Consider the following 12,002-nt stretch of genomic DNA (forward strand, 5'->3'; position numbering starts at 1 on the left):
GTATTGTTCCAAGGAAATAAATATGGCCTCCATACTCCTCTCACTTCAATGTATATAGTTTATGAACACAGCAAGCTCCCAGTCTATCATCCTCATAATGACTTGAAAAAGGTGTTTTAATATGGACCAAAAAAGCAACCAGTTGGTGAACACTTATAATGTACATCGTGCAGCATTGTAGTATTGCTAGGTTCACACAATGCAATTTTCTGACACATTTACTGTCAGATCGATAATTTCCAACATGTCCGATCTGATTTACGATTGATTTTTCCATCCCGTTTATGTCTGAAAAATCATTGGAAAAAACGATCAGACATGTTGAAAATAATCGAGCTTTCAGTAAATCTGCCCAAAAATGGCATCGTGTGTACCTAGCATACTGCTCGTCAGACCATATATCGGCAGTCTACACCACTCAAAATTAAGGCAAATTCGTATTTCTGCCCCATTTGCAATTTGAGATATAAAGGGGCGGCTTTGTTCAGTGTACCACGGGGACCAAACATATCCGCTGACAATCTTCAATATATTATAGCTCCCACATGTAGATATATTACAGCTCCCACTTTAGTGCTCATTATTATAATACCCCCGTTCTGATGCACTTCATAATACTGCCTCCATATCACAGAGCTTGTAATCACTTTGCTTATTCTTCTGTATTCCATTTTAGTGCTCATTTTAACATCCTGTAAAAAAATGTGCCATTGTATTCTGCCCCCTTCATCTGTTTTATTACTGCCTGTGATCAGCCTTTCTTAGGCTCAGCACACACCATACAATCTTGGTTGTTCAATCTTACAACTTGCATGTAGTATAAGAGCTTATCCAATCAATCATTCAAGGTATTTTCTGTTGGCCCTTATACTACATAGATTTGGTAAATCTGTACAACCAAGATTGTATGGTGTGTGTTGAGCTATAAAGAAATCTCTGAACTCCTATCCTGCCTAACAGTGGAACACCCTAGATGGATCATCCTGGGAGATTTTAATGCATGGGTGGATGATCACGACTCACACCTAGGAAGTGAACTACTTCTCACAATGAGTGAACTGGGTTTCTCTCAGGCTATCAACCTCCCCACCCACAAGAAAGGACACACTCTAGATCTTATATTCCCTTCCGGACTTCTAATATCACACATGGATATAAACCCAGTGGTATGGTCAGACCACCACACCATCCACTTCTCTCTGACAGCACCAGCGATAAAACACAGAGGGAAAGAACTCATAAAATACCGCTCTTTGAAAGATGTCTCACCCCAACACGTTCAGAATATCCTCAACTTCGACGGACTAACCAATCATTGCGCAGACCCAGACTCCATGGTCCTGATGTACAACTATGTGGTGTCATCTACTTATGACGCCCTTGCTCCAATTCACATTAAACGGTCTACACCACTTCACCATGCACTGTGGATTGATAGCTCACTAAAGGCCCAAAAGAAAAAAGTGCGCAGACTAGAATGAAAATGGCGAAAATCTCAGAATTCAAAAGATAAACACATCCTTGTCTCTCACCTGGGAAGCTACCAAAATGCGATCACTAAGAAAAAATCTTCCTACCTATCACAGGAGATCGCAAAGGCCGCCAACAGGCCAGCCCAACTATTCTGCACTGTTGATAGCCTCTGTAACCCATCTTGTCAAAATCCTACCATAAATCCCTCAAAGGAGCTATGTGAGAAATTTGCTTGCTACTTTTCTGACAAAGTGTCCTCTATTTGGTCTCTCATTCAGTCCACAGCACCTAAGACTTATTCAACTTCTGTAAATAGTTGCAAGAAAAACCTAACACCCTGGACTGACTTCAAAAGTATTAGTGAGGAAGAGATCTCAGACATCCTCCGTCGCCTCCGCCAGACAACCTGCGACCTGGACCAACTAAGCATATGCTGAAATACCCTGACCTGCTTGGTCCTGCATTTCACAAAATAGTAAATTGCTCTGTGCAAGCAGGGAGGTTTCCTACCTCTCTAAAAGAAGGAATCATCAAGCCCATTCTTAAAAAAAACCTTCCATGGATCCAGATGCAATGAGCAGCTACAGACCTGTCTCCTACCTCCCCTTCTTAGGTAAAGTTATTGAAAAGGCTGTCTATCTGCAACTTGAAACCAGGCACTCAGCAAACAACATCCTGGACCCTCTACAATCTGGCTTTAAGAAACACCACAGCTGTGAAACAGCCCTCATCCAGCCCTCATCTGTTAATGGCAAGGGACAGAGGGGAATGCTCCATCCTAATCCTGTTGGATCTCTGAGCAGTTTTTGATACAGTTGACCATGAAATCCTGCTCAACAGACTTCAGGAGTACTGTGGCATCAATAGATCAGACCTCCAGTGGTTCATATCATTCCTAACTGACAGAACACAGAGTAGCCCTAGGACCTATCATGTCCAACCCTGCACCTCTAAAATTCGGAGTTCCACAAGGATCAATCCTATCCCCTCTGCTGTTTGCAATCTACATGTTACCACTCGGTACAATTATCCAACAACATGGCCTGACGTACCACTGCTACGCCGATGACACACAGCTATACCTGTCCTTCAAACTTGGTGGCGCAGACCCTAGTCCAAAAACAAATTCTTGCTTAGCCGAGCTACAGGCGTGGATGAATAATAACTGGTTGAAACTGAATGCTGACAAAACGGAGGTCCTTTTTGTCCAAAGCCAGTGCTCGCCATCAAACCAGCTCTATCCTAAATCAACACCAATCAGGATTGGGAATTCAGACATAAATAGCTCCAACCTTGTGGTGTGCTAATCGATGGGGAATTGAGTTTCAGAAACCAAATTTCATCCGTAGTCAAATCTGCCTACTTTCATCTGAAGAACATTGCAAAAATTAAACATCTGATTCCCCCAGAGGATCTTCCAACCTTAGTTCACGCATTCATCACATCACGGCTGGACTACTGCAATGCCCTTTATGCAATCCTTCCCAAAAAGGACCTGCGTCGCCTGCAATTAGTGCAGAATGCTGCTGCCAGATTGCTAACAAACCAGCCTCGCCACTGTCACATAACACCGATCCTTCGCCCACTGCACTGGCTACCAGTAGAATGGAGAATACTCTTCAAGATTGGACTGCTGACATTCAAATCACTGCACAACTTGTGCCCTGGATACATGAAGGACTTGTTAAAGCTGCACCACACCCCTCACAACCTCAGATCAGCAGGATCCATAAACTTGGTCACCCCCAGAGTGCACCTCAAAACCTCTGGAGACAGAGCTTTCTGTCATGCTGCCCCTACTCTTTGGAACTCCCTACCACACCTAGTAAAGACAGCCTCATCCCTGGAGTTATTCAAATCCAGACTGAAAAGCCACCTGTTTAGCCTGGCATTTCCGTACTTCTAGAATTCTTCCTCTGTACCACGATTTACCAATCAACCAATAATTGGTCTGAGCCATGCTTATGCGCTTTGAGTCCTACGGGAGAAAAGCGCTTTACAAATGTTATTTGTTGTTGTTGATGTGTAATTTTAGTGCCCCTCATTAATGTGCAGCCGCAGACCTGTGCAGATATTAGCATGAGCAAAGTGGTTTTAGCTACCTGCTTGATTTCTGCATTTCCTCTTCATTTGCTGTACACCTATCCTCAGTTCCAGCCTAATGCATACGCAGTTATCACCACAGCACAATGGTCATGTGACTTAAAGCGGATCCGAGATGAACTTATACTCATTGCATAATTGTGTTCCTTTCCTATTGTTTATAGGGCATTCCTCAAGCCAAATACTTTTTTGTTTTAACCAGCTGGGCGGTATGGACGAGCTCAGCTCGTCCAGTACCGCCGGAGCCTGCCGCTCAGGCCCTGCTGGGCCGATTTGCCCCAAATAAAGTGCAGCACACGCAGCCGGCACTTTGCCAGCCGCGTGTGCTGCCCGATCGCCGCCGCTCTGCGGCGATTCGCCGCGAGCAGCGGCGAAAGAGGGTCCCCCCAGCCGCCTGAGCCCTGCGCAGCCGGAACAAAAAGTTCCGGCCAGTGCTAAGGGCTGGATCGGATGCGTCTGACGTCGGCTGACGTCCATGACGTCACTCCGCTCGTCGCTATGGCGACAGTGTAAGCAAAACAAGGAAGGCCGCTCATTGCGGCCTTCCTTGTTTATTCTGGGCGCCGGAGGCGATCGGAAGAACGCCTCCGGAGCGCCATCTAGTGGGCTTTCATGCAGCCAACTTTCAGTTGGCTGCATGAAATAGTTTTTTTTTAATTTAAAAAAAACCCTCCCGCAGCCTCCCTGGCGATCTTATCAGAACGCCAGGGTGGTTAATACTCTAATTCCCTATAAACTAAACAAGCCTCGTCCACAGTTTTTCAGAGAGCCTTGGCAGTAGCAAGGGCTCATGGGAGCTCAGTCTGGGCAGGAGGAGGTGTGGAGATATATTGGGGTGCTGATGATGTTAGGAATACAGGAACATACTTCTTTCATTTTTCTGTCTACTAAGTCTGCTAACAGCTAGGCTGGCTCTTGAAGGTGTCACCTAGCTCCAGGAAACGGTTACTGGGAGCCTGTATGTACATGTAAATTCTGTATGCCTGTTACAAGCAATTCTGGCTTTGGGGAAAGCTGTGTGTACTATAGGACAATAGGAAGGGCTTTTGAGTCTGTATGCAGTTCCTCTGAGAGTGAGTAACTGCTAATTGGGTTGTCTGCATAGGTTCTGAACTCTTTGACATGGAGACACCCAATTGTCCCAAAAGACAAATCGGACTAATTGAATCTGCCAACTTCATAGGCTATCAGGAAACTCGGTAATTTACTTCACACAGGACATCCTGCTGCAATGTGAAAGCCTTAATCAATTGTCACCTGTAACCTGGGGAGATTGGAGGTTAGGGAAATCTTTTCTTGTATGTGGGCTATAGTACATTTTTCCCATATGGATGTTAGATCTCTGGAAATTCAATTATGACTGAGATTTAATTAAAAACTAGTTTCTCCCCTCCCCAAGGAAGTTGCAGCCTCCAGGCGTATCTTACAGTATAAAACCGCAGCTAGGATAGCCACAACTTGTAGTTTTTGGGATAGCTCACACGGCTAGAACTAACCTGGTTCCTGACCAGAAGTGCGTACCCACCGCAACAACGCCAGATCGATACGCTGGTACGTTTATTTCCCGTTTATTTTGGTAAGCAAAATCGCTTTTGTGTTATCTTTGTAACTCTTAATTTTGTAACTTTTTTACTTTGTTTTTTGTAATCTTTGTATATATCCTGTTCTGCATTGTTCCATGTTTTTCTGGAATATTAAATTATTATTTAATAAGCTTGACTTCTGCCGTACTAAACTAACACTCATAGCCTAGAGGAGACTGCAGTGTAGCTGTGTATAAGTCCGTGCCTAATTGTATGCTTGAGCAACACTACCATATAAAATTGTAATTGCATTGTGTGTGGGGGCGTTTGTCATACGTTGGCCTAAAGCGCGCAGCTGACCCAACGTGCGAAACGCCAGTGCGAGTAGCTAACAGTATCGTTCGGAACGACTGTTAGTGGTTTTGCGTCACTATAGTGTAAGATTGCAACGGTGTGTGTGCGTGGCGCTCTCGTATTTGGCCTAAGCGCAGAGCTGACCCAAATACGAAAACGCAGATTGCGTATTGAGCACTCGATAGCTGAGTGAACGTGTCTAGCAACGCTAGTGGTGGCAGTGAGAAGTGTTTGAGGGGTTCCAGCCTTGTTTGTAGCTTAAATAAGGCTGTTCCCCGCTTAATCTAGTCAAACACGCAGTCGGGAAACGTATACGCAGGCGTGCCGCGGGCCGGTTCCTGACATAATTGGCTGGCAGTGGTGGCATCGTTTAGTACATTAGTACGCAGTTTAGCTCGCTATTCTGAGTACTAAAGGCTGGAAGCTTGCTAGAAGCAACTAGCCTACAGAAGTCTACTCAGTGCAGAATCTATATACGTTTTTTTTTGTTCAAAGATACACACTTGGTATTTTGCTTTCCCTTCCCCCCCCCCCCCCCTTTTTTTCTTTTTCTTTTTTGCAACACGATGGTTTAGAAAGCATCCAGCTATGCAAGGCAAAACAAAGATACTACTCAACCTGTGTGAGCACAAAGGCTTCGAGACGGTGAGCAGCCAGACTAAGGAGCAGTTAGTTCGTGCGCTCGAGGAGTATGATGAGGCAGAGCGAATCAGTGCTTCAACGTCAGCGGATGCAGCTCACGACACGCCAGAGGAGGAATCGCTCCCGCCACAGAATGCGAGTGGAGACGATGTCCTGGACGATCCACCAAGCAGGGAGATGCCATCTCTGGAAGCTGATCTACAGCTACTGAACTCGGCTGATCCTGAACTGCGCCTAAAGCTGATCCTACTGCACCGACAGGCAGAGGAGGGAAGAGCTGAACGGCGACGCCAGGCCGAGAGGGTCAGACTCCAGGCCGAGAGGGAACAAGTTGCACAGCGACACCAGGCCGAGAGGGAAAGAGCTGAATGGCAACACCAGGCCGAGAGGGAAAGTGCTGAACGGCAACACCAGGCCGAGAGGGAAAGTGCTGAACAGCAACACCAGCTGGAGCTGGCTAAACTTCAGCAGCAGAACCGGTCTGCTGGACCCGCAGAACGTGAAGGTGAGCGAGTCCACAGAATCCCCCTGGACAAGTTCCCCGCTATGGACAAGGACTCTGACATAGACACTTTCCTACAGGGGTTTGAAAGGACTTGTCAGCAGTATGGGGTGCCCCGTGAGCAGTGGGCAAGATACCTCACACCAGGGCTGAGAGGCAAGGCCCTGGAGGCGTTTGTGAGTCTCCCCCAGGAGGAAGAAACAGACTTTGAGGCAATTAAGAAAGCCATCATTGCGCGGTACCACCTCACGCCAGAGGTGTATCGAAAACGTTTCAGGACAGTGCAGCGAGGTCCTAATGACAGTTACCTGGATCATGCGTGCAACCTGCGCACTGCCTTCCAGCAGTGGGTAAAAGGACTGGCTGTTGAAACCTTTGATGCCCTGCAGGAACTGATAATAAAAGACCAGTTCCTCCACACTTGTCCTGTTGAGGTCCGGCAGTTTGTACGGGACCGAGAGCCAAAGACCGTGGATGAGGCCGCGAAAGTTGCTGATGCCTACACGTCCAATCGAGCATCTGATTTTCGGAGGACTACGGCGCCAGCTGGAAGGGAGAAAAGCCTGCGAGACCTTCTCCTCTGAGCACCCAGCGAAGCCAAGTCCCGCAGCCGCCTGGAGGTAGAACAGCCACCGTTGACACTCGGAGATGTTTTGCCTGTAACAAACCGGGTCACATCAGTGCTACGTGCCCAGAAAAGAAGAAGGAAGCCCCAAACTCTGGCGGGGCCCGGAATGCGTTGTGTGCCACCAGGAATGCAGGTAGCTATGCAGAGAATCTGCAACCTGTCACGGTTGGGGATACAGTTACCACCGGTCTGAGAGACACTGGAGCAGAGGTGACTCTAGTGCACCCCCAGCTTGTGAACCCCGAGGAGTACATTCCTGGCAAGACTATGGCTGTCAAAGGAGTTGGGGGTGTCACCCCCGCCATACCCACCGCCTTGGTCCACCTGGATTGGGGGGCCGGCAGCGGAATGAAAGAAGTGGGGGTAACGGATGCCATCCCCACGAACGTTTTGTTGGGTACTGACCTGGGACGGTTAGTGGCCCGGTACGAGCCTACTCCAAACCCCATGGAGCCTGCATCCCACCGCTGCCACCAATTATGTCAGGAACCGGCCCGTGGCACGCCTGCGTATACGGTTCCCGACTGCGGGTTTGACCAGATTAAGCGGGGAACAGCCTTATTTAAGCTACAAACAAGGCTGGAACCCCTCAAACACTTCTCACTGCCACCACTAGCGTTGCTAGACACGTTCACTCAGCTATCGAGTGCTCAATACGCAATCTGCGTTTTCGTATTTGGGTCAGCTCTGCGCTTAGGCCAAATACGAGAGCGCCACGCACACACACACCGTTGCAATCTTACACTATAGTGACGCAAAACCACTAACAGTCGTTCCGAACGATACTGTTAGCTACTCACACTGGCGTTTCGCACGTTGGGTCAGCTGCGCGCTTTAGGCCAACGTATGACAAACGCCCCCACACACAATGCAATTACAATTTCATATGGTAGTGTTGCTCAAGCATACAATTAGGCACGGACTTATACACGGCTACACTGCAGTCTCCTCTAGGCTATGAGTGTTAGTTTAGTACGGCAGAAGTCAAGCTTATTAAATAATAATTTAATATTCCAGAAAAACATGGAACAATGCAGAACAGGATATATACAAAGATTACAAAAAACAAAGTAAAAAAGTTACAAAATTAAGAGTTACAAAGATAACACAAAAGCGATTTTGCTTACCAAAATAAACGGGAAATAAACGTACCAGCGTATCGATCTGGCGTTGTTGCGGGGGGTACGCACTTCTGGTCAGGAACCAGGTTAGTTCTAGCCGTGTGAGCTATCCCAAAAACTACAAGTTGTGGCTATCCTAGCTGCGGTTTTATACTGTAAGATACGCCTGGAGGCTGCAACTTCCTTGGGGAGGGGAGGAACTAGTTTTTAATTAAATCTCAGTCATAATTGAATTTCCAGAGATCTAACATCCATATGGGAAAAATGTACTATAGCCCACATACATGAAAAGATTTCCCTAACCTCCAATCTCCCCAGGTTACAGGTGACAATTGATTAAGGCTTTCACATTGCAGCAGGATGTCCTGTGTGAAGTAAATTACCGAGTTTCCTGATAGCCTATGAAGTTGGCAGATTCAATTAGTCCGATTGTCTTTTGGGACAATTGGGTGTCTCCATGTCAAAGAGTTCAGAACCTATGCAGACAACCCAATTAGCAGTTACTCACTCTCAGAGGAACTGCATACAGACTCAAAAGCCCTTCCTATTGTCCTATAGTACACACAGCTTTCCCCAAAGCCAGAATTGCTTGTAACAGGCATACAGAATTTACATGTACATACAGGCTCCCATTAACCGTTTCCTGGAGCTAGGTGACACCTTCAAGAGCCAGCCTAGCTGTTAGCAGACTTAGTAGACAGAAAAATGAAAGAAGTATGTTCCTGTATTCCTAACATCATCAGCACCCCAATATATCTCCACAGGAGGGGGAGGTATTACTAGCCAGAGATTTAAGAGGCAGAGGGGAGGAGGAGAAGAGGGGATTAGGTTTTTTCACAGAAGGCGCAGATAAGCTTGCCTGTTTGTAATGTTTACAAACAACATGGCTGCTGTCGTATCATAGGAAGAAATAATCATATTCTACTGAAGCTGTTTGCAGCTAGATTTGCTGTGTAAACTATCTAAACTTTAGATAAGATATATAGACAAGTTACTTGTTATAGTTAGTTTTTCGTCTCGGATCCGCTTTAACAGACATGGGACTATTGTGTCGAACAAGTAAAGAGGCTGGAACTCAGGATGGGCAGATCAAGGTGGAGATATGCTAGCCAATCCAACACTCACTCATGAGTACACCCTTAAAGATTAACTGTCGGGCATAAAATCAAAAATCAATTCTTTATTTTTATCTGGTAAACAAGTAATAAGGATGCTAATCAGACAATCCAAAAGTTCAAATCACTATTACTTTGATACTGTTGATAAATTATCATTCCCCAGTTTACATGAATCTTATTTGGTACACAGAAAATTTGGTACACAAAAAGAGAAGTTGCAGGGCATACTGGGTTGTCTTTTTTTTGTTCTCTACTTCCCCTCAGACCTTACTAATGCAGCCTGATTGTCTGAAGCCTCTTTCCCTCCTGTTTTCCCCTCCCACACCTCTGTTCCTCTCCGATTGGCCAAAATTTCTCAGGCTGAAACAATGCACTTTCTATAGTGAAGGGCGGACAAATCAGGCAGAGGAGACTAAGGGCGGATATTACATCACTACTGGTTTCAAAATAGTCACAGTAAATATGGAAACTGTCTAGAATAGGATTCTCTACTTTTCCTTTATAAAATTCACAGGAATCATAATGTGGACAGTGCAATACATATGTTATGTAAGTAGAGCAAGTATTTATCTACTGATATATTTGGTTTTTTTCCTGAGATAGTATGGCTGACAGCTCCTTTTTAACAGAAGGAAATAAGCCAGGAAATCCATGCAAGGTTCTGTGGGGCCCTAGCTGAGAAAGCCTGACCTAGACAAACTTAATAATAATGTAAATTTAGGTAAATTATCTCACCATATTAAAGAGAGCTTCCTCAGCAGCGCTACTCCCACCATTAACAATAGACACATTTTCTTCGGCTTCTTCTATATCCTGCCGTGACACGCTCACCTGCAATAATTAATACGCCATTGCAATTACTACCATAACTTCATAAAACTTCCAGCAGAGGTAGATATAGTGGGATGCGATTGTTTGTGCAACCTTGTTAATCATCATGATTCTCCTGTATAAATCATGGTTGTTACGATAAAAAATGTCAGTTAAATATATCATGTAAGGAGACACACAGTGATATTTGAGAAGTGAAATGAAATTTATTGGATTTACAGAAAGTGTGCAATAATTGTTTAAACAAAATTAGGCAGGTGCATAAATATGGGCACCACAAAAAGAAATGAAATCAATATTTAGTATATTTTCCATTTGCAGAAATTACAGCCTCTAAACGCTTCGGGCCCGTTTCCACTACTGCGGAAACCGGGCCGAATCCGCAGAGTTTCCCCGCAGGTGTATCACCTGGGGAACTCTGTCATAGGAAACTATGGCGTCACGATATACCTTAGCGATTCGGCCGACATTGCCATCAGTTTCCGTGCGGGAGGCTGAGAATCCCATAGCTGTGCATGGAACGGCTTCTGGGATTCGTCAGCGTTCCCGCTAATCAAGAAGTGCAACCGTGCGTCTCGCAGCCGCGCACGATGTCTAGTGGAAACGGGCTCTTCCTGTAGGTTCCAATGAGAGTCTGGATTCTGGTTGAAGCTATTTTGGACCATTCCTCTTTACAAAACATCTCTAGTTCATTCAGGTTTGATTCTGGTTGAAGCTATTTTGGACCATTCCTCTTTACAAAACATCTCTAGTTCATTCAGGTTTGATGGCTTCCAAACATGGACAGCTCTCTTTAACTCACACCACAGATTTTCAATTATAATCAGGTCTAGGGACTGAGATGGCCATTCCAGAACATTGTACTGGTTTCTCTGCATGAATGCCTTAGTGGATTTTGAGCAGTGTTTAGGGTTGTTGTCTTGTTGAAAGATCCAGCCCCAGCGAAGCTTCAGCTTTGTCACGGATTCCTGGACATTGATGTCCAGAATCTGCTGATACTGAGTGGAATCAATACGCCCCTCAAATTTGACAACATTCCCAGTCCCTGCACTGGCCACACAGCATAATGTAACCACCACATTTTTACTGTAGGTTGCAGGTGTCTTTCTTCGAATGCTATTTCCTCCATGCATAACGCCCCTTGTTATGCCCAAATAACTCTATTCTAGTTTTATCAGTCGACAGCACCTTATTCCAAAATGAAGCTGGCTTGTCCAAATGTACTTTAGCATAGCTCAAGTGACTGTTTGTGCTGTGGGCGGAGAAAAGGCTTCCTCTGCATCACTCTCACATACAGAATCTCCTTGTGTAAAGTGCGCCGAACGGTTGAACGATGCACAGTGACTCCATCTGTAGCAAGATGATGTTGTAGGTCTTTGGTGCTGGTCTGTGGGTTGACTGACTGTTCTCACCATTCGTTGCTTCTGTAAATCCAAGATTTTTCTTGGTCTGACACTTTGAGCCTTAACTAATACGGAGTCTGTGGTTTTCTATTTCCTCAATATGTTTGAAACTGTAGAAACAGACCTCTGAGACAGCTTTCAGTAGCCTTCCCCTAAACCAGAATGGTGAACAATCTTTGTCTTCAGGTCATTTGAGAGTTGTTTCGAGACCTCCACGTTGCTACTCTTCAGAGAGTTTTAAAAGAGGAGGGAAACTTACAAGTGACCCCCTTAACCACTTCATGCCCACAGTGCTAACCCCCCT

The 12,002-nt window shown here is 45.5% G+C and overlaps 1 protein-coding gene across 1 annotated transcript in view; it reads right to left on the bottom strand.

The window, feature by feature from the left end:
- The window catches only part of RRN3 (RRN3 homolog, RNA polymerase I transcription factor), an 88,521-nt gene that overhangs the window by 32,745 nt on the left and 43,774 nt on the right, over positions 1-12,002 (bottom strand). Inside the window, exon 10 of the mRNA XM_068244780.1 lies at positions 10,200-10,295. Within this exon, the coding sequence (XP_068100881.1) occupies positions 10,200-10,295 (96 nt within the window). The remainder of the gene's footprint in view (positions 1-10,199; positions 10,296-12,002) is intronic.

Source organism: Hyperolius riggenbachi, chromosome 7, assembly GCF_040937935.1.
Source record: "Hyperolius riggenbachi isolate aHypRig1 chromosome 7, aHypRig1.pri, whole genome shotgun sequence".
NCBI classification, from domain to species: Eukaryota; Metazoa; Chordata; class Amphibia; order Anura; family Hyperoliidae; genus Hyperolius; species Hyperolius riggenbachi.